The following is a 24,329-nucleotide window of genomic DNA, read 5'->3' as shown; positions in this document are numbered from 1 at the left end:
TGTTTATTCAGTTTGACAACTAAGTCTGGCCACTCTCCCTTCTCTTTCCTATTCCAATAGTCATGGCAAGAAAAGTGGAAGGAGTTAAGCCATCTCCCACCCAGGATCTACTGCCTTCTTTTCCTAGGCTGTCAAAACCCTTCTCTTCCTTCAAAGCTCAGTCCACGTACTGTCCCCTAGGTGAAATCTTCCTTGATTCTCCACATGGAAAAATCTCTCTCATCCTTAGTTTTGCCCCCATTATTTTATCATGTGTTATGCTTCATGTCTTCAAAGAAATGTATAATCAAAGAGGATGAATTTGTCAAATGGCAAGAGCAGGGGATCATGGGTATATTAGTCTTGTGACTTTGGTATCCTTGTGATACCAGGAAAAAGATTAGAAGACCATCATCACTCAGCATACAGAATGGACCTTGTGTGTGAGGAACAAGGTTCACAGAATGGTCAGGCACAGACACATTTGAATTTGTGTCCTTGGAAGGAGTATCCACACCACTCAGATAATCATTCCATTTGAGAGTATGCATAGAGGTCATATGTATTTTCCAAAGCAAAATAAAAAACTTTGACTCCAAATATTTTATATACATGTTCGTATAGGTACATGCATATGTGCAATTGTCTTTCAGTCATTTTTCAGTCCAACTTTCTAAGAGGTTTTATTGACAGAGCGGCTAGACTGGTTTGCTATTTCCTTCTCCAATTCATTTTATAGATGAGGAAACTGAGGCAAAATTACTTGACCAGGGTCACAAAGCTAAGAAATGTCAGAAACGGTCTTTGAACTCTGATGTTCCTGACTCCAGGCCTCATATTCTCTAGCTGCCCTTATACATGTATGTACATAAACACATATATGCACACATAAAAGATGCACATATACCTACAAATACTGTAGATTTTGGACTGACATTTTCATTCTTCTTCTGAGGTTATTTGATTTGACAGAACTTACTTTTTCTTAATCCTTAGCAGCTTAAAAAATGCCCTTTCAGACTCATTTAACTTTAATAAAGATGTCACCATAGACACTTTTGATGAAAATTTGTTCTGAATCTAATTACATGCGGTGAACAAACTCACTCATCACAGTCACAAAGCAAATGTCAGCAGAAACCTCCTTCACTTGTATTTTTGCATAATCTAAATCAATTAGTTCTTTTTCTTTGCAGCTTTTGAGAGATGAAAAGAATTGTCTGTGACAACTCAACAACTTCAGGCTTGTGTGTTTATTGGAATAGGCTGGTGGGAAAAGATTTGCATTAGATTTACAGAGAGGAGCAGCAAGCTTGGTGTGAGAACCAATAGCTTCCTTCAAAAGTTCACATAATCTATGGCTAATAAAAAACGTTTTACTTAAGACCAAATGGTATTCTAAATAGAGAAAACTGTTAATATCATATTGATAGAATAGTGGGAAGGTCTGTAGAGCTTAAGTTTCACTGAGGTGAAACAATCTGTCAAAGGTCAAAAGCTAATGAATGGCTTAGAAATCGATATTAGAATCCAGGTCATCTAACTGCAAATTCATCACTTTCTCTCATTCCAGGATTTATCTATGTGGTACAAAAGCTGGTCAACTGTTTTGAGGACAAAATGATTGTGTGTGTATTCTAATTTTAAAAGGGGTGAGTACTGATGCAATCAACTTATTGCATTATTTATTTGGTTTTCCCTCTCCATCCCTTACTCTGTTGGGATCCATATGGCAATAAATTTTTCAAAGCTAAAGAAAGGGAGGAAAATTCTAATTCCCATATAGAATCTAGACACAGATCTGACATTCTGGATTCCATGAGGATTAAATAGCATGAAGCAATTTTAATAATAACCACAGGGAACTGTAAAGAAATCTATTTTCAAAGATCTCAAAGAATTTCACCTATGTATATGCATACATACATTTATATGTAAATATATTTATATATTAAGCAATGATAAGGTAAAAGTTTCTTGTTTAATAGATGAGGCCAGAATGACAAATGAATGAAGTCACATTCCCCCATTTATGTTTGATGGTTATTGGAGATCAAAATTCTATTTCCCAGCTCCTATATCTCTGTGCAGATTTGTCCATGATACCTTGGGAAATAACACAAGAAACTGCAGATATCATAATTTAAAAACAATTATAGAAAAATATATAATTTTTCATGAAAAATAATTGACCACCTCATTCCTATCAGATTGGTCAATATGACAGTAAGGGAAATTAGTAAATATCAGAGGGGACGTGGCAAATTTGGGACACTAATGAATTGTTGATTGAATTGTGAACTGACCCAACCATTCTGGAGGGCAATTTGGAACTATGTCCAAAGGGCTATAAAATTATGCATACATACCCTTTGATGTGATAATACTACTACTGATTGGTTCTATATCCCAAAGAGATAATAAAAACGGAGAAAGAACCTACTTGTTAAAAAATATTTGTAGCAGCTATTTTTGTACTGGCAAAGAATTGGAAATTCAGGGGATATGCATCTATTGGGGAATGACTAAACAAATTGTGGTTTATTTTGGTTATGGAATACTATTGTGCCGTAAGAAATAATAAGCAAGATGATTTCAGAAAAAAACCTGGAGAGTTCTGCAGGAACTGATGCAGAGCAAAATAACCAGAACTGGAAGAACATTGTATGCAATGACAGCAGTATTATACAATGATTATCTGAGAAAACTTAGATACTCTCAGCAAAGCAATGATCTGGGACAATACTGAAAAACTTAAAATGGGGAAGACTATCCATCTCCAGAGAAAGAGCTAGTGGAGTTGTTTTTCACATCAGTGTATATCTGGTTTGAGTTGGGAGTTGACTTTGCTCTTACAACAATGACCTATACATGTAAAATTGTGTGTTGGCTATGGGAGGGGTTTGGAGAGGGGAGGGAAAGAACATGATTTTTGTAATCCTAGAAAAATACTCTAAATTAATCAATTAAATAAAAAAATAACAATGACCTATATGGAAGTGTGTTTTGCATGACAATAAAAATAAAATTTAAAATAAGAAAAAGAATTGAGTTGAAGGATTGGGATAAATCTAATAATGTGAGATTCATTAAGGATAAATGTGAAATCTAACACAGGTTCAAAAAATCAATTTTATGAGCATAGGATATTAATGAGTGTATCTAATGGATGGACAGTTGGAGATAAATTTAGATATCAACGCCAGGTTATATCTGATCAACTTTAGGTAATATAAGCTTACTGTCAGTTGAGAATCAACATACTTCCACATGAAATTAGTTACTATAAAGAAAAAATATATCAGCAATCTTTGAAACTTGAATAAACACACAATTCCATCTACATAATGACCATGTTTGAACATTTTGTTTGTTCACAGATTAGTACAAGAAATCCTCAGTGCATCTAAGCTATTTATTTACCATTTCTTAATATTACAGGTCAATACTTATTTACCTCTAAGCATTGAAAAGATAGTCGTCTCTAAATTAAATGTTTAAAGGTAACTATGTATATCCTCTTTAATTTACAAAATAAGATAATCAAGAATCTCTGAATCATCTAGTTTAGTGATAAGAGTGTAAGGAAAGTCATTATTTCATTTTGTGTGAGAGGCTAGGGTCCTTGATAATTTCTTAGATGCCTATTCCAATTATGGTGTCATACATTTTTAATCTATTGGACATGTGTGATACAAGCTGGGCCCTCATAAAATTATAATCAGTCAAATGTAGTCAATTCTTCAAAAATATGCAATACTGGTTGGGTGAGAGATAGGGAATAGAAGTCTAATTCAAAGGAGACAGATCAGATCTCTGAAATTCAGTGAGATCATTAAAGAAATAGGCATGACTAGGAAATAGACTACAGAAAAACATTATATGTACTTTGGGAATGGGGAGAAAACTAAGTAGAAATTTCCCCTCCACTCATGTTTGTTTCTACATATTTAGGCCCCCCCCCCCCCCCCATGGTTAGAAGATCCACAACTTTCAATGAAGGAAGTAACAAAGATGTTTTACATTTCCTTGCACTGATTGTACATACATGCAATAGTTTTGCAAATATTCTGAATGAAGAGTATTTGGAAGGCATTTTTTTTATTCCATAGAAGAGTATATTCAATGAATTTCTTATCTCTTGTTACCATAAAATACTCTCAGGATGAAAGGAACTTTCCTTATCAAACATTTTGAAGTTTTTTTTTACATTTAAAAAATTTTATTTAGTCAATTTAGAACATTCCTTGGTTACAAGAATCATAGTCTATCTCTCCCTCCCCTACTCCCCACCCTTCCCATAGCCCACTTGCAATTCCATTGGGTATTACAATATTCCTTGATCAAAACCTATTTCCATATTGTTGATGTTTGCACTAGGAAAACATTCTGAAGTTTGATAGAAATTTTCCAAATCATTGAATACACCTCCTTTTCATAGTTGTTTAAATCTTCTCTTCTATTTCTTTGACTTCAGATGACACAACCTTGCCACCTACCCTTTCTTCCACAAATGTCTTAATCTTCCTGATTTTTGTTATTTCTGGATGGAAGATACAAATGGAACTTGTTTTTTATTCATGCATATAAATCAATCCATTCATTTTTTTCTCTCTTTTTTGTTTTCCCTTTTTGTTTTTGTCTCAGTCTGCCTTTCTCTCTCTGTGTCTGTCTGTCTGTCTCCTTTATGATGTGGGAGAACTCCTCATATCAAAATTCCTTTCACTAACACACATCATTGGCAACTCAGTTGCTAGGATCACAGATAGAGACCTAGGGAGGACATCAGAGGCCATCTATTTCCAACCGCTTCATTTTATAGATTTAGAAACTGAAGAGTTTAACCTCTAGTAACCAGAGAGGTTAATCCTGCATCAGAAGCAGGGTTTTAAACTCAAGACTCCTGAATCTAGAGCCAGTTCTCTTTCTCCAGTAAATCTGCCTGGGGCACTCAGATTGCTCAGGATCAAATAATATCTCTCAGAAGTGAGATATGAACCCCTAAAAGGCCAAGATTGGCTCCTCCATTGACTATGCCACGTCTCCTCACACTAACTCATGTTATTGAACTTTAAGTTAGCATTATTTGGTACTCACATACTTTTTAAAAAGAGCTTTTAATTTACCATTTCAATTCACCCAGTTAGTTTTATATGATCTTAATTCATATAATTATATGTTTTTAATTAGTTGCTACAAAGAACAGCATACACCAATCTTGGAAACCTAATGGAATGTACCACTTAATTAATTACCATGCCATCTACATAATGACTCTTCTCAAACCTTCCATCTGTTTACAAATTAATACAAGGAATCCCAAGTCTGTCTAATCTACTTACTTAAGTCTTTTTTTTTTTTAATTCTTGCCTTCTGTCTTAATAGCAGTTCTAAGACAGAAGGGTGGCAAGGGCTAGACATTCAGAGTTAAGTGACTTGTCCAGGATCACACATCTAGGACATGTTTGAGATCAGATTTGAACCCAGCTCCTCCTGACCAAAGGCCTGGCACTCTCATTTACTTATGTCATAATTATGCTGGGCAATTCTCTTTTATGCATAAGCATTAAAACTATAGTATTTAAATTAAAGGCAATCTCTGTCTCTCTTTTTCTCTGTCTCTGTCTTTCTGTCTCTCCCCCTCCTTCCCTCCCTTCTTTATCATCTATCTATCTATCTATCTATCTATCTATCTATCTTTAGTTTTATACACAAATAAGCCTAAATATGGAGGCACATGCATATACATAAATATACATCATGCAAATCACCAGATTAGATTTAGATACATACTTTAAAGATAGGCAATTTCCTTGGTATGCACAATCACTTTGCCAATGCACTTTGCAAACCTCCACACCTTAGAGACAGTTTCAGATTGTTGTTGTTTCTGAGAAATTCATCCCTTGACAGCCACTCTTGTTGAACCCATAGTACATCACTGGACTTTGGTCTAAAACTTTCCACTTTTGTGGGGTCTGACATATCTTTTACTCTGCTAGCCTAGCCTGTGGGAACATAGGCTCACCTGCATACTAGTGGGACAGTTTTATAAATGAAGGCAAAAAATGCAGCAGGCTATTGAATTTCCTAGACTAATTCTTCCCTTAGGCTTACAATAATAACAACAACAACCAGAATAAAAGCCCATATGCCAACCTGATTCTTCTATTCCAGAATCACAGAAAGCCCTGATACATACTTTGAAATTTCCTCCTTTCTCATCTCTGTTAAGGAGAGAGAATTCAACTTTTCCCAGTACAATTTTGGTTGGGGAGGGTGATTCTTTATGCTGTTTTCAGGCATGTCAGACTGTCAAACATAGAAGTCATTGAATCAGGCTGTTTTAGCATTGAGCTGCATTGTCACTGGCCCTTGGAAAATAACATGAATAAAAGTTTGGCATAGCCATAACTAGGAATTCTGGGGAATTCTGGGGAAAATTCAGTTGTGGGGATGGGTGGCACAGATGATAGTCTTCTTTGATCAATTGCAATTGTACCAGGAGTGGAGACAGTCCATATTCTAGAGTTTGGTTATAGCTCTCAATGGATTCTGGCTCTACTCCTCAATTCCGTGGAGGAGGCAAGGTGAGGGAAGCAACAAATGAAAGAATATAGGGAAAGAGAAAGGCAGAACTCTGAATGGGGGCTGGACTCAGGGTGATAAATTGTTACAAAGGTCCTGAAGATGAGAGCACTATATTGGAGAAGTCTGCCCCACCCCAGATGGGGCAAAATTCCAACTGTCCTACTCTAAATTGGGCTCCAAGATTCAGTGTTACAGGTAATATGTGTAAAAAGGAGAATATATATAATTACCTTTTATATCCCCAGTTTCTGCTTGGAGAGCCTCAATTTTTCTGGAGGAAAGAAAAAGAAACAAAAAGAAGTTTAGCACCATCTATGTAAATGAATCCTTTACTTAGCCTTTAATTTGATTAAATTTAGGGTTTGAATAATCATGTATGATATTTCCTTAGCCTTCTCCTAATTCAAACACATTTTGTTCTGCTGTATAAGATGTGTCATATTAGGGCAAAATGATGACCTTGCTCTAAGATAGGGGTTCTTTACTTGGACTTTGAACAGTTTCCTTGAAAAGGGTTTGTCTACAGTTTTACTCAGATGTACAGATCTGAAAACTGATCCTCAAGTCACAAAGTATCTGGTTCTGACAAAACCATAAGTTAGTGGGAATCTGACTTTGACTTCTCTTCCTTTTCTTTAGGACCAACTACTTCAAGACAGTTGCTTCTATCTTGGCAGAGGCCAAGTGATTCCAGAATTGCTGGCTCACCCGATATCTTCTCCCTCTAGGAGGCGGCGATAGGTGGCAATTTCCATCTCCAGATAGGTCGTGATGTTAAAAAGGTTTTTGTATTCCTCATTTTGTCGTTCTGTTTCAGTTCGGACTTTCATCAGCTGGGTCTCTACAGAGTGTATTAATTCTTGATTCTGTTTCAGCAGTAAACCATAGCGAGCTTTTGTCTCTTCTAGGGCACGCTCAAAAGACTGTTTCTATATTCAATGGAGAAACGAAGGATTTAATTCAAGAAACTTACATAGCACTACATAGCTATTATGTAGAACCTGACAGAACAGGTTCTACATAATAGCTCTATAAAGTGGATCATTCAAGCATCTTTGTCTCCATTTTACAGATAAGCAAATTAAGGTCCAAAAAAGGTTAAATATCCATGGCCACAAAATTATTCATTACAGAGCTTTGTGAAGATTGGATTTAGCTATCTCCTGGTTGTAACAATGAAGATACTTAGCTCTTCCTTTATTGTGAAGATTAAATTGTAATCCTCTGATTGTAACAATGAAGGTACTTAGCTCTTCCTTTATTGGGAAGATTGAATTGTAATCCAGTCTATTTTTAGATTTTAATCTACAAAAAGGTTGTATCTCAGTATTTGAAATATATCTACCCATTTTAACTACAAAAAGTTGTTAACTAACTATAAAAGGTGAACTAACGAAAAAAAGTGTTAAGTAACCAAAAAAGGTATAATCTAACCAAAGAAGTGTGAACTAAAGAGTGGGCAGTCCTGGAGAGAAGCATCTGCTGTGATTGGTAGACATGAAATTTAGGGGAGGTGACACAAGAGAAAAAGATCTTTAAAAAGAGGACCAGAGGCCAGAAGAGGATATTTGAGATTCGAGTTGGATTGGAGTATTCTGACTTGGAGTTGGACTGGAGGATCAGTCTCTTGAGCTTGGAGTGGAGAAGAGTCACTCGGAAGAGAGACTGGAAGACAGACCCTTGAGGAGAGACTGGAAGACAGACATTTGGACTTGGCTGTGGAAACTAGATCCCTGGAGGAGCTCATGCAGGAGACCTCAGACTGCTTTCTTTTTAGACGTTCACCATTGATGAGTGAAAGGCTGACTTAGTGACCTTGCCTTTTCTGGAGGTGTAAACCTCTGAGAAAGGCCCATAGTCTTGAGACTCTTTTCCTTGATTAGGACCTTAGAATTTCTACATGGCTCTGAGGAAGCCAGAGCTCTCTCTCCTTCTCTACCCTTTTCTCACTTCCTTAATATCTTAGACTCTATTGTAAATAAACTATCATAAATTCCATTCTACTTTAGTAATTTATTTTGGGATTTAGGAATTAAATCCCTGGTGACCACCAATTTTAATATATTTCAGTTCAACCACAATTAAATTTAATAGCTTATATTTTAAGCCAGATATCCTGACTACTGCCAACAGTTTTTCCTCTAAGCCATGGGATCCTTGGAGCGCTCTGTGGGTAGATTTCAGGGGATTTGAGAACTTAGGTGGGAGAAAATACATCTTTATGTTCACATGTTCTCTAACTAAAATTTAGAACTTCCTTCAATTATGAATGTAGGCAACAAACCACAGTAGTAAGAGCAGTATTGGTGATTTTGCCACCAATTGAAACCACAGATATTTTCATAGCACATTACTATTGTTGCGAATATTTCAAAATATCCTTTACCTGAGCTTATCACTACTTTGAAATTATTGTAATCAGACCCATTCTTAGATTTCATATTAGATTTATTTCAAGATCACACATGAATTCAGTCTTCCCTATTTACAGATGTTTATGTGACATAGCCAACAAAATATTAGGGTCCTCCCAAAAAGGTCCATGACATTAAAAAAAAGGATTAAGAACTCATTTAAAGGGCAGCAAGGTTTACAGTGGATAAAATACCAGGTCAGAAGTTGGGAGGATCTGACTAGGAGTTCAAGTCTGTCTTCAGACACTTCTAGTCCTGTATGATCCTGGGTAAGTCATTTAACCTCATTTGTCAAGTCCTTTCCCTTCTGTCTTAGACTTATTACTAAGACAGAAAGTAAAAAAAAAAAAGAACTTATTTAAGAAGACAATTCATAGAATGAGGACTTTTAAAAGTTTATTTAAAAAAATAATTTTAACTTTAATTTAATTAAATAAATTTAATTTTAAAACAAAAATTAAAATAATTAGTATTTTAAAATAATAGAAATATATTTTAATTGGACAAATATTATGATAATATGTGGGGCAGCTAAGTGGATAGGATACTGAGCCTGTAGTCAGGAAGACTCATCTTCCTGAGTTCAAATCTGGCCTTAGATATTTATTAGATATGTGACTATGGGCAGGTCACTTAGCCTTGTTTGCCTCAGTTTCTTCATCTGCAAAATGAGCTGGAGAAGGCAATGGCAAAACACTCCAGTATGTTTGCCAATAAAACCCTAAATGGGGTCACAAAGAATTGAACATAACTGAAAAACAATTAAATAACAACAAAGATAGTATGTACAGGGCTCTATGTTAATAGAGATCATTAAAATAATCATTGCAGACATTTTAACTATTAGCAATATTCTATTGTACTTTATTAGGCTTTATATTTCTAAACCATTACCTTCTATCTTAGTATGAATTCTGAGAAGAGAGGCAAGGACCAGGGAATGGGGGGTAGAGTGTGTGTTAAGTGATTTGCCCATGATCACCCAGGTAGGAAGTGTTGGAATTCAGATTTGAACCCAGGTCCTCCTGACTCCAGGCCTGGCTCCCTATCGTTTTATTACCTAGATGTTCCTATATTGTGTCTTGAGAGATAGGGTGGCATAGTGTCCAGAGCTCTTGGAGTCAGGAATACTTGAATTCAAGCTCTGTCTCTGGCATATAGTCAACGATCGTAGACAAGTCAGTTAATCTCAGTGCCTCAGGTAACTCTAAGATTAAGAATTCTAGATGAGGCACCTATGATATACATTGGTTGAAAGAATTTCCCTACTGGGACTTTCCTGGACTAATAAAATGACCAATTTGGACCAACTCTCAATAATATATCTTACTATGTATCAACACACCAACATATAAATAATGGCTAATTATAATTAATATTAAGAATAACAATTAGGATTATGTTTTTCTATTATGAATTGTTCATATGCTGAAAGGTCTATGAGACAGGACAGGGTCATGAAGAAAGAATTGACCATGGAGTCAGAAAGACCTGGGTTTCCAGACCTACCTCTGACACATACCCATTGGGAGAGCAGTAGGCAAGTCTTCAACTGCCAGGCTAATAACTCTCCAAGTTTGCCAATTTATGTTGGTGGAGGGGATTTCCATGCTAAGAGTTATTCACCCTAATGACTTAATAAGTCTGGTATGATAGCGGCAGCAATAGGTCCATCATACATGCCCGATTATATTCTATTGAATTATATGAATAAGATAGCAACTGTACTTTACCATACTTAAAAGGGACTGGAGCTCTATCTCTAAGCTCTGATGTTTTCGTCTTAGCTCTGTCACTTGAACCTCATTGGTCCTAATCTCCGTGGTGTTCACTGTGACCTCTTCTTGTAGCATTTTAATCTAAAAATGAAAGAGCAACAAGAAAAAAGAAAGTAATTTAAGCCACTATCTCTTTTGGGGATCCCCTGGAAATGTGAACTTTTTTTTACCTGTTTCTCAAATTGTGCTCTGGCCTCCTCATGATATTTCTGTGCCATTGTTTCATATTTATTCCTCATTTCATTCATGATGGTTCCAAGGTCCTGGCCAGGAGAGGAATCCACTTCCACATTGACGGTCTTGCCTAGTTGTCGATGCAGGACAGCAATTTCCTAAGAGAAAGAACATCTTTGTAAATCTTGTTCTGAAGTTTATTCTTATTCCTCCAGCTAGTTTGAGAAGACACCAGTGGCCCAAAGATATTATCTCATTGGCTTTCAAACTAAAAATGGATCAAAAGGCCAGAAACAAAAACACTATCCATGCAGGGATGCTTCTGTTGAGTCACATTTTTGCTGGAAGGGATCTGGAGGAACCTAGACTAATAGGCATAATTATTTTTCTTACCTCCTCGTGGTTTTTTTTGAGGAAAACCAAGTCTTCACTTTTATTTTCAATCTGCACCTCTAAGTCTGTCTTTCTTAGGGTGAGATCATCAAAGACTTTTTTCAGTCCCTGGAGATCAGCCTCCACGGTCATTCTCATTCCATACTCAGATTCATACCTATAGGATAAAAAGAGCTGTAATGAGCCGTAGATGGGGCAAGCAGCTTACCATTTGTAAGACAAATGGCAGGAGGAGAGGGAGAGGGGAAGATCACAGTGAAGAGTGGTACAAAGGATCCAACAGGGAAAAATCACAGGGTCATTGGCTCATGGAGATTCTGGGAGACTGTGAGGTCATTGCTAGGGAAGAAGGAAGATGGGCATAGACTAGAGAGGAGAAATTGCAGGGGAAGGATGAGGTGGGGCAGGAGGCAGATCATTTGGTAGCTTTCTATTTTAACTGATTATTCTTGCTGATGAGCTCAGTAGTTTCTCCCTGCCAATGGAATACAAGTGCTCTTGGTACCCTTAAACTTTTGGTATCCTAGGGCAAAGACCTGATTTCCTTGTCCTAGTTACAGCTCTGAAAAAGTGAGTGTCCTACAAAGGAAAATGCCTTCTTTGGTTATTATTTTTGTGATATAATGTTTTTTTTTTGGGGGGGGGAAGCTCATTGGAAGCTTGCCCAGTGGGTAGTGTTGGGTCTGAAATCAGGAAGACGAATTAAAATCTGGTCTTTGACACTCAATTGGCTTTGTGACTCTGGGAGAGGCACTTAATCATTGTTTGTCTTAGTTTCCTCATCTTTAAATTGGAACAATAATAGCATCTGTTTCCCAGAGTTGTGAGTATCAAATGAATTAATAATTTTAAAGCACTTAGCATTATGCCTGGCACACAGTAAATGCTACATAAATGTTAGCTATTATTGCTATCCTAGGATTTCAAGATTAGAAGTTATGGGGGTACGATGGTTAGAGTTCTGGGTCTGAAGTTGGGAAGACCTGGGTTCAAATACAGACTCATATATTTACTAGCTATATGACTCTGGGCAAGTCATTTAATCTCTGCTTCATTTTCTTCATCTGTAAAATGGGCATAATAATAGCACCTCTTTCCTTGGGTTATGGTGAGAATCAAATGAGATAATTTCAAAGTACTTAGAACAGTTCCTGGCACACAGAAAGCACTTTATAAATCATTATTTTTATTATCATGTCAGTTTTCATTTCATCCAACCTATCCCTGCAAAAAGAATCCCCTCTACTTTATGCTTAATGTCATCTTTGCTTGAAGACCTACAGTGATGAGGAATCCTTTACTTCCCAAGATCACCTATTAATTGTTAAGGAAATTTTCCCTTACATCCAATTAAATTTGCTAGTTTGAAACTTTTACTCATCGCTGGGACCAAATAGAGTAAGACTCTCTTCTCCAAGTGACGACCCTTTCACATAAGGCTTTGAGGAAGCTAACCCCAATCAATTGCATTACTATATCAGCACAACACAATGCATGGATGTTCTGTGGTTCAATGATATAAATAAAGAAAGATGGTTTGAGTCTGGTTTATAATGGAATCTTACTCATATGAACTGTTTGAGAGATGTATAATCTCAAATAACAATTGCTCTGAAATATAGGCTTTTTGGTGTTTTTGAAAAAAAAAAGAAATACAATTTTAATTGGATTTTGTGGTAAAAGGGGGAGTTGACAATATTAATGCCTCCCAAAGAGGCATTCAATTGTTTCTTGAAATACACCAAAAAGAATGGGAGAAAATCAGAAGGAAGTATAAATAGGCAGGACAATTTTGAAAATAATGTATAGAATTTTATTATATACATTTTTTTACAAAAAGCAAATAATATGAAATAGAGGTTGGTGATTTCATTTTCTTATTTTTGTATTTTGTCATGTTTAGGTAAAGGAAGTAGTTAGGTGGCACAGTGAATAGAATTCTGGGCCTGCAGTCAGAAAGACTCATCTTCTTAAGTTCAAATCTGGCTTTAGCTGTGTGACCCTGGACAAGTCACTCAACTCTGTTTGTCTCAATTTCCCATCAAATAAGTTGGAGAAGGAAATAGCAAACCACTCCAATATCTTTGTCAAGAAAATCCCTAATGGGGTTATGAAGAGTCAGGCATGACTGAACATTAACAACAACCTTTAGGGAAACACTCATTTGGGGGTGTGTGTTTTAATTTCAGAATTTTAAAAATATTAAATGGAAAACATTTTTAAAAATGAGAAATATAGTTTCATACACTCCTTATAATGAAATTTCTGCTAGTAAAGACTGTCAGGCTTGATGCCACCCCATGGTCCTTTAAACATGCTTTGTGAAAAGATAAGAATGATTTTTGTTAATTAGTGCTTAATCCACTTGTTTATACTAATAATATTCCTATGGAGGTTAGGGAATAGAAATGTAGTTTCAATGATATAAGGAACTCCCAAATGAGGAAATTACTTCTGCCAATGAAGCTCATCACTTTCTTTGATGCTGAGAGCTTTAGAGATTTCCCAGAGCTGAGAGAGAAAGAGATAGACAGAGATGGAGAGACAAAGACAGAAAGAGACAGAAAAAGAGACGGAGCAACAGAGACAGAGAGAAACAGAGGGAAAGAGACAGAAAGACAGAAAGGAAAAGAGAGCAAGAGACCTCTTCAGTGCTCTAGGCCTGGAGTCAGGAGAACCTGGGTTCAAATCTGGCATTATACACTTCCCAGCTATGTGACTCTGGGCAAGTCACTTAACTGATTTGCCTAGCTTTGCCCTTCTGTCTTAAAGTTGTTACTGTGGTAGAAAGTAAGGGTTTATTAAAAAGAAAGATTCAATCCTATGTTCCCATGAATGCATATTAATTCTTTAGAGAGGTTGCTCTTTTGTGGTCAGACCTACTTCAATCTGAAGTCCTCAATGGTCAATTTATAGTTATCAAGCTGCAGGAGACAACGGGCATTGGCCAGCTGGGCAGCTTTAATCTGGAAGAAAGGTTGAAAGATAGAAATTGGAACTGATTAGAATTTCTAATAGTTGAATTTATTTTAAAACACAATTACCTTGGAAGCAGCAGGATAGCTCAGTGGATTGAGAGCCAGACCTAGAGATGGGAGGTCCTAGGTTCAAATCTGGCCTCAGACACTTCTCAGCTGTGTGACCCTGGGCAAGTCACTTGACCCCCATTGCCTAACCCGTACCACTCTTCTGCCTTGGAGCCAATACACAGTATTGATTCTAAGATGAAAAGTAAGGGTTTAAAAAAATACGATTACCTTAAATTAGTGCCTAGTAAATTGGAGACAGCAATCACTTCAAGCATTTTAAAAAATAAGTGAAAGGTGGGTTAGTTAGTTAACATTGTGGCGAGAGCACCAAGTATGGAAAGGTATGGTGTGGTATGGTATAGTATAGTACATACCAATGAAATTACTGATCTAGACACCCTTCCTCCCAAAAAACCAATTAACATTACCTTAGTGTTATACCATACTATGCCATATCCTACTCTATTCTACTCTACTATGCTATACTATATACTATGTTCTGCTCTGCTATTATATATAGTTTTAAGCTATTAAATTTCTTGGGATACTCCATATACACACACATATACACATACACAGATTTATACATATATAAATTTGTGCACTGTGTATCTCTCTCTCCCTCTATCACTACCTGCCACATATCTATCACCTCTATATCTCCATCTCTCCATCCTTCCCTTCATCCATCCATCCATCCATCCATCCATCCATCTATCCATCCATCCATCCATCTATTCATCTATCCACCTGTCTATATCTATCTGCCTATACATCTCTTTTCTTCCTTCCTTTCATCTATCCATCTCTTTTCCTCCTTATCTCTATTTCCTTCCTTCCTTCCTTCCTTCCTTCCTTCCTTCCTTCCTTCCTTCCTTCCTTCCTTCCTTCCTTCCTTCCTTCCTTCCTTCCTTCCTTCCTCCCTCCCTTCCTCCCATCCATCTTTTCATCTGTCTATCTACAGTAACTTATTCATTCCTTCCAGTTTTCCTGGTGGGAGTGAGTACATACATTTTGGGATAGGGAGAGAATGGGCCCGTCATTTCATTGTCATAGGAAACTTCTATCAATTCATACTGGCAGCTTCTCTTCAACTTAATCTTACAGAGTTGCCTATAGCACTGAGATATTAGTTTTTCAGGATCCTTCAGTTTGGATGTGTCGGTGACAGGTTTAGAATACAGGTCTTCCTGGCTTTGAGTCCAAACTGCCTCTCAAAAGTTCAATGATGGTCCTAATTTTACAGAGCCTCAGAAGACATCTCATAGTATGACAGTCTTAAAAAAGGATCTTAGAAAGCATCAATTCCACTCTCACTCCTCCATTTATAGATCATAGAATCATAGATCCAAGATTTAAAGGTGATTGAGATGTCACATAATCCAACCTCCTCATTTTGTAAGAAATGGCATTTTAGACCATTTAGAGAAATTAAATTGCCCAGTCATATTGCTGCTGTGTGTCCCAGTTATGAACTATGAACTGAAATCTTCTGACTCCAAATTGAGTGTTTTTTGATTGTGACACCATTACTACCATCACCACCATCACCATCAGTATCTAGGTTCCTCTCTAATTAAGATTAATCTTAGAGTGCTTCCAAATCTGTCTATGTGTAGCCAAGTTAAATTTTTTTCAAATTATTGCAATCAACATTGAGATACTGCCTTACAGTTTATGATGGAATCCCTTATGGAATCTCATTTAATCTCTTAAGAGCCCAGTGAGGCTCAGGAACTGTCTGTGTATTTAGATTATCTATAAATTTCATTCTGAAAATTGCATGGAAAGAGGAGTTTGGGAGAGAGGGATGGCTTCTCAGGCTCTCATTATCTTGATAAAGATAGAGAATGATCTGAGAGTGGAGACAAAAATTAGAATAGCTTTGTCTGCTATGGGAGGAATCCTGAGCCCCACCATGGTTTTCACGGGAGCTTCCTATCTCAACTAAGTGATGTCAGAGGTGTCTTTAGAAAAGTGGCCTTGCTGATAAGTAACCTTTGCTTTAAGGGTCTATAAATTCTAAAAAGAGGAAAAGATAATGAAAAGGAGCTTTCGGATTAATTTACAATAAGAGAGAATTCCAAAGGCACTGACTCCCTGCCAGAACTGGAAGCCTGCTATTAAGGCTAAAGTCTATTTAGGGCTTGGCACCAATAAAAGAGAGAGCCCCACCTTTCCCGTATAACATAGATTTTGCAGGTGGGACTAGGAAGCATCATAGATGGAAAGAATACTGGCTCAAGAATCAGAAACTCAGGTCAAAATTCTGTTTCCTACTTGGGTAACCTTGGGAAAACTACCTTCACTAGACCTCTGTTTTGTCATTTGAAAAATTAGTATAAGGGACAGTGAGGTGGCTCAGTGGATAGAGCATCAGGCCTGGAGTCAAGAGGACCTGGGCTCAAATCTGGCCTCAAAGACTTCCTAGATGTGTGACTCTGGGCAAGTCACTTAACTGTCTTTGCTTATCACTTGCCCTAATGTCTTAGAGTTTTTACTATGATAAAAAGTAAGGGTTTTCTTTTTTAAAGAAAAGAAAAATGAGTATGGAAGATAGGGCTTCTGAGGGACCATTTAATGCCAGAATTGTCATCTTGTGATTGATTGGCAATAAATAAGAATAGGGAAAACAAAATATTGACTTATAGGAATAGCAATTCATATTTGTCTAACACTACCCCCCTATAATAAGCTTGTGAAGTGGAGCAAGTACCTCAGCCTTTTTTTTTTAAACTGATGGGATAATTGGAACTCAAGGCAGATTAAAAGATTTGCTTTATGTTCACAAAGTCAATAAATATCTGAGGTAAGATTTGAACTTGGGCTTCAGGTTCTATTTATTATGAGTCATTGCCTCCCAACTAGTATTGCTAAAAAAAATAGCAATGGTAACTAGAATAGGATAATAGGCTTGAAATAAATTCAGGCTTTATTGAATCTTTTTCCAAGCTTGGCTAACCATTTTTTATCCTATTTCATCTAATTAGGGGCAATATGTTGGTATTCATTTACAAGGTTTGTGAGAGTGAAGGAAACCTTTGAAATTATTGGGGGAAAGTGTTGTGAGCAAGGTAATTAAGAGGCAACTACTGCCACATTTCTTAAAAGTTAGGTCCACCAAGGGAGGAATGTCCAATTCTGAGAAGCTGTAACCAGGTAAGAACTTACTTACAAAATAAGGATCTAATTATTGGTTGAACTTAAACTCACCAACTTCAGAGACAACACACAAAAGATCATGGAAGAGTGGAAAACATGCTGGTTCAGGAGTCAGAAGTCTTAGGTTCAATTTCCACATTTTCTGCATGACCTTGGGCAAGCCACTCTTTGCCCCTCAGTTTCCTCATCTTTAAAATGAAGGTGTTGGATTTAAAGATCTAAACTATTGGTGAGAATGGTAAATTTGCTTTATTTTTATAAAGGAGTAAAAAGTCTGCCAAGGTAGGTGAAAGGGTCATGTCATTCATTGAATTGTTTATTCCTGTTGCCATGGTTAAAATAAATTCTACTCTTATCTCTTCCTTCCTCCCATCGTCCCCCTGGGAAGCCTACTTGTGGCCATCTCTGAGTTGTGAAGCCAAATTTGGGATACTTGTAAGGGATGGATCTTGGTGATAACAGGAAGGCTGGGTGTCATCATCAGCAGAGTTCCTCTAGTCTCTTAAAGTTCTGGGTCTAGGATTCTTGGGTGGCCCCCTTTATTGCCCTCTGAGAAATCCCATGAATCTGATTTGCCATAAGAAGGCCCCCAGCAACTCTTACCTGACTTCGGAGATCTTCAATTGTTTTGTAATAGGTGCTGTGGTCCGGGCTAATGAAAGAAGAGTTCTTCTCATGCCATTGTCTGATCTGGAGATCCAGCTTGGAGTTGGACTGCTCCAGATTTCGGACCTTTTCCAAGTAGTTGGCTAGACGATCATTTAGATTCTGCATGGCAAGTTTTTCATCACCAGAAAAGGTGTTTCCACCAAAACGAGCTTCATAACTGGCCTGTGAAATTCGGGTACCCTGACCTCCAGCCCCACCATAGACACTGGGAGAATATAAGTTTGCGACAGCCCTTTTTTTAAAAGCTGCCACATTCATGTTGAGACCCAGCTGGCTAGAGGAGCTGGATCTGCGGAAGTTTCCGAGAGGGAAATCCATGATTGGAATTGAAGGCAGAACACCTGAATCCTCTGGCTACCTACAACAGCTGGAGTGCAATCGTCCTTGCAGGAGGGGAGAACTTTTATAGGCTGGATGGACTCCGCCCCTGGAGACACCTGGCCTACCTGTTATCCCCACAAGCTAGATTATTCCTTACAGATATTCTGAATTTGCCAACGCAAGACAACTCAGAGATGACCACGAGCAGTCCTCCCTGGGGGATGGGGAGGACACGGGGAAAGTGTTTTTTTAAACATTGATAACAAGCATAAAAAGCTTTCAAAGAATGATGCAAGCCTTGCACCTGCTCTGGCAGTTTTCACTCCTTATAAAGAAGGCATATTTACCATCCTCATGGATAGTTTAGGATTTTAAAAAGCAGACCATTGGAGGGCACCTATTAATTTTGTATTATTCTATTAATATTATAATAATGAGGTTTTGATCCCTGTGTGTAAAGATGGGTAGATTGAGTGGAAAGTTTGCCTTATCTGCCTAGGAAAATAGTTAGGAAAGTTGCTTTACCCACAGCAAACCCCTGCTCCCCAATGTGCCCATCATAGACCAGATTTCTCTCAGACCAATTTAGGATTTGAAAAATGTAAAAGGATAATTCACTTATAACATTTCATAAACTTATCTCAAATCTGGCATGATATAGTTCTGCTTCCGACTGGTATTTCATATCAGTCAATCAACAAACATTAAAGGGTTTTCTATAAATCAATCACTGTGCTGAGTGCTGGGGAAATAAAGGCAAAAACAAAAACAAGCAAATAAGGTCCCACCACCCCCACCACCCCAAACAACCCAACAAAACAAAACAACAAGGCAATCTCCAGAGAGCTGGAGGTATAACTTGTCTCACTTGTCATTAAGACTCATCTCCTTTCACAAGTGACCCAACAGGAAAGTCATTGACACTATAGTCTAATATACATTTAAAATGTTTTGATTAGACTTGTGATTTCATTTATGTAGGGAAATCCTAGGGAGAAAACTTTCTCTACTAATGCAAATCAATTCATGAACAACTTATCTCAGAATTCTTTAAGGCACTAAAAGATTAAGTGACTTGATGAAGGTGACTCAATCAATATACATTAGAGGTAGGAATTGAACTCAGGCCTTCCTGACTCTAAGACTAACTTTTCATTCCCCCATCATGCTACCTCAGTGTATCTTTACCACAAGGAACAAAAGGTTAACAAAATATAATACTGAAACCTCCCCAACAGAGGCTCATTGTTTGGGAAAAAGAGCCCACTATTTCCTCACCAGTGACTATGATGCTGGCATCGTTAATGACTTGAATTCAATCCTGTATTCTTCCCAAGAGAACTATCAGGCTAGTAGGGTCTGCACTTCCAAAGTTCATGCCTTATGAGCACTAGATGAAAGCACCACGGATGTTTATCCTAGAGAAGAGACAGCTTGGGTGGGGAGGGGTGGAATAGAACAGTTCTCTTCAGGTTTTCAAAAGTCGGTCATTTAAGAGGGATTAGATTTCTTTTTGTTATCCCCAAAGGGTAAAATGAGAGCTATGAATAGAAATTGAAAAGAAGCAGTTTAATATTTTTTTTAAACCCTTACCTTCCATTTTAGAATAAATACTATGTATTGGTTCCAAGGTAAAAGAACAGTAAGGGCTAGGCAATGAGGGTTAAGTGACTTGCCCAGGGTCACACAGCCGGGAAGTGTCTGAGGTCATATTTGAACCCAGGACCTCCCATCTCTAAGCCTCACTCTCAATCCACTGAATTACCTAGTTGCCTCTGCAATTTAGTATTTATGTAAGGGAAAATATTAATATTTAGAGCTAATCTATAGTAAACAATTGCTTTAAGACATGGTGGGTCTGCTTTCACTTGACATCTTTAAGAAAAGGCAAAATAACTAGTCATCATTTGGTTTGTGTAAAGATTCTTTTTCAGGTATGATTGGACTAGATGTCCTCTGATATCCTTTAATGCAATATTGGTCTTTGAGGAATGAGTGGTCTGATTAGCACGAGGAGAATCATGGGGCAACAGTGATTCCCTGTCCTTGATCATATGGTCCTGTGCTCACCATCACATAGCATCATGGCCCCCATATCCAAATTGGAAAAAATTCTATTGTTCTCACAAGACATTCAGCCTGGCTGTTCAATTCATCTGAGGATGTATGATATCATTGATGCATGCTCAAATGATCCATAAACAAGTGCGTTTGGAAAGAGACTTCAAGAAAATCTCTCCATTGACATACTATTATGCCATAAGAAATGACAAATAAGATGATAACAAAGGAACCTGGAAAGACTTATATTAAGTGATGCAAAGTGAAGTGAACAGAACCCGGAGAACATTGTATGCAGTCAGCAGCAATGTATGATGATCAACTGTGAATGAATGAACTATTACCAGCTATGCAAAGATTCAGTATAACACCAAGGGATTCATGACAATGACAAAAAAAAAAGGTTATTCATCTTCATAGAAGGAATTGACAGAGTCTGAATATAGATTGAAGCATATTATTCTTCACTTTATTTCCTGCATGAATTTTTTCTCTAGTGTAAGTGATATGTTTTCTTTCACAACATGATGAACATGGAAATATATAATACATATTCACACATGTACAACCTATGTCAATTACCTGCCATCGTGAGGAAGCAGAATTGATAGGAGGATAGGAGAGTACATGCATTGCAAAATGTCAAAAAACAATTATTAAAAATTGAGTTGACAGGCAAAAATTTAAAATCTTTCCATTGATCCCCAGTCAAAATGGGAGAGACAATTTGTCCAGTGTCATTCACTCCAGGGTTGAGACCCATAGTCTCCAACTATGAATCACTGTGGTTAAAGGAGCTTATCTTATCGGGCAAGTCCTCCAAGTTCTCTCACATGACAACCATACCATTATACAATTCAGTCCACTGGAAGGATTTTCCAGGATCCCTACATCCCTGGATATCTTCCATTGCTTGATTAATGACTATTGAAGTCTTATTGTATATGTCTATCTTGTATCAGGCAGAGTTATCTGTAAACCAGGCAAACCAGCAAATTGGGTGGCCTGATCTTCATAGAAAGAATTGGAAAAGGGTAGTGGAGGAGATAGAGCATTGGGGTTTGGACTAGAGGGCACAGTCTCTTGAAAAGCTACTAGTAAAGGATAGCAAAATCTGATAGACCTAGGTGAATCCAATCTTGGATTTTGCTATCTCTATTTAATAACAGGTCTCCTGTGTGTGTCCTAACCATCTTGTGTGAGACCTATTTTGTATCATCCAACTCCAAATATGCAACTCTGAATAAAGGGTGCTGATATGACTCTGAGTTCTTCATTCAGGAGCAACAATAGTACAGTAGGAAATAAATAATTGCTCTTCAAAAGTGATATAATGTATGGATGCTTCTAAGAGCTTATGGTTCTTAAAACTTAATGGCTTTTTAAAAAATCTGGTCACCCAAAGGTGCTTACCAAAGGCTCCACTTGGTCTGGTCTTTATGGACAGAGGTATCCAAATGGGTTCCATTGGAACATGCCCTCAATAATCATTGCCCATTGACTCACTATGTCATAACATAAACTTTTTATGTAGCCTTCCAGGTTACTCAGAGGTGTTCATTTACCCACTGACCCCTCTGTGGAGTTCGTCATAAACTAGGGGGTTAGGATTATGATTAGCCAGAGACTTTCTTGTTGTGAGCTTTCCCAATTCTTATCCTCCCTCCCACATTTATTCACTTCCCTTTTAGCCCAGATCTCAGCATGACTGAACATATTTCCTAATGAAACCTCTAGGAGACTCTTTTCTCATGTGATTTTGTGTCTTCTGGAGTTGGACTGGGGAGCCAGGTTCACTGATATTTAAAGGCAGACCCTACCTTGAAAACCTTACTGATCTACTCCTTGATCACAAAGCTTTGGATAGAATTCAGAGCCCTTACCTTTTCTCCTAGTTGCTTAGTCACCAAACTCTATAAATATTTACTGAATCTTCATTTCCAGGTAGATAAAATAGTAGTTATTACTGAAGTTGCATTTTGACCTTCAGGGCAAACTTTGTTTTTCATGTTAATGATTAATGTTAAATATGATAGAAAAATCATAAGCAAGCTGGATTAAAATCTGTCATTTTCTTTGTGCTATTTTTTTGGTGGGCTTCATGATAAAATTAGCTTTTTGTGAAATGCAATGGGAACGGGTAGGGGGGCTGTCCTCTCCTAACTCATTAGAGGGTTACTTTTTAGTCACTCATTGAGAAGAATCAATATAGAGATATGATTTGAAATTTATTGAGGAACTCATGTACCCACTCTCAGACCCACCCTAACATGCTAGTCTCTGGTAGCTCTCATTTCTATATGGGGACATTAAGATTTACAATCAGTCAGAGCTACTTGCCCATTTGATGGTTGAATTGCTTTCTTGGGCAAGGCTCTAGTTCTTATCGATACTCTATCTCACCAGCCAGCAACAGAGGATATATGCCTACAGAGCCTCTACACTAAGTCCTAATCCTTGTTCTATGGCAAACTCAAGACCTGTGGGCTGAATACTATTTCAAACTTCTATGAATCCATAATATGGACAGATTCACAAACCATCAAATGGACAGCGATTCTCCCCTGGACATAAACACATGGATCGATTTATATTCTTTCATCCTGGCATAGTCCTCTTGCTCTCTAATTCCTTTCTCTGAATTACACTATTAATTACTATAAGAGTGACATTAATTCTTTGGTCCACAGTCCATTCTCTTCCTACCTACTCCATATCTCCAAGGACCATTTTCTTAGTCATCAGATATCTTTAAAATTTATTGTTATTTTCTATTTTTTCAGCTACATGTAGAATCATTTTTCAAAGATTGTTTTTTGAATTTAAAAATTTTAAGATTCAGATTTTTCTTTCTATTTTCTTCCCACTCCCTGAGGTGGTGAATAATCTGTTATAGGTTATACCTGTACCTTCATGCAATGCACATTTCCTTATTGCTCATATCATGGGATAGAAGTCATATATCCTACATTAGAGAAAGAAATATAGTGGAAGATGGCATGCTTTGACCTGCACTGATTGCAACAGACCCTTCTTTGGCTGTGGAGAGCATTTTCATCATGAGTCCCTTGTGGTTATCTTGGAGACTTGTTTTACTGATAATGGTTTAGTCCTTCACAGTTGATCATCGTATAATATTTTTGCTATATATACATTTTTCTTCTGGTTCTCCTCACTTAACATTGCATTCTTTCCAGGTTCTTCCTGACGTCATCCTCTTCATCATTCCTTATGGCATAATAGTATTCCATTACAACCCTATATAACTTGTTCATCCATTCCCCAACCCCAAGTAAACCCCTCTGCTTCCCTTTGCTTCAAAGAGTTGTACATGACTGAAATGACTGAACAATAGCAAACATATTAATATTTTATTAATCCTCAATAATAAAAGAATGTGACATGATGCAATGGAAAGAACACTGACTCCAGAGTTATAAGATCCAAGTTCAAATCCTGCTTCTGATGGTTGTTATTTGGGTTTCTTTGTTAAAGTCACTGACCTCCCTGTGCTTCAGCTTACTCCTCTGTAAAGTGGCCTCTTACAGCTTTAAATCTATTATCTCATGCATTTCATGTATGGAGACAAAACATTATGGACTGTGAAGATTGGATTTCACTATCTCCAGATTGTAACAATGAAGATACTTAGCTCTTCCTTTATTGTAAAGATTAAATTGCAATCCCCTGATTGTAACAATGAAGGTACTTAGCTCTTCCTTTATTGGGAAGATTGAATTGTAATTCACAATCTATTT

At 37.3% G+C, this 24,329-nt stretch overlaps 1 protein-coding gene across 1 annotated transcript; it reads right to left on the bottom strand.

Annotated features, from left to right (window-relative positions):
- Positions 1-4,203: 4,203 nt before the first annotated feature.
- KRT20 (keratin 20) lies at positions 4,204-18,552 on the bottom strand. Its single transcript, XM_007482248.3, has 8 exons — positions 18,124-18,552; positions 14,213-14,295; positions 11,330-11,486; positions 10,933-11,094; positions 10,718-10,843; positions 7,279-7,499; positions 6,801-6,841; positions 4,204-4,522 (listed from the first exon to the last, which is right to left on the bottom strand). Exons 1-8 carry the CDS (start codon positions 18,505-18,507, stop codon positions 4,425-4,427), a joined length of 1,272 nt encoding a protein of 423 aa, XP_007482310.1. The 5' UTR covers positions 18,508-18,552; the 3' UTR covers positions 4,204-4,424.
- Positions 18,553-24,329: the final 5,777 nt, after the last annotated feature.

This window comes from Monodelphis domestica, chromosome 2, assembly GCF_027887165.1.
Source record: "Monodelphis domestica isolate mMonDom1 chromosome 2, mMonDom1.pri, whole genome shotgun sequence".
Lineage (NCBI taxonomy): Eukaryota > Metazoa > Chordata > Mammalia > Didelphimorphia > Didelphidae > Monodelphis > Monodelphis domestica.
Note: the sequence above shows the minus strand (reverse complement) of the source record. Positions and strands in the feature narration are given on the sequence as shown.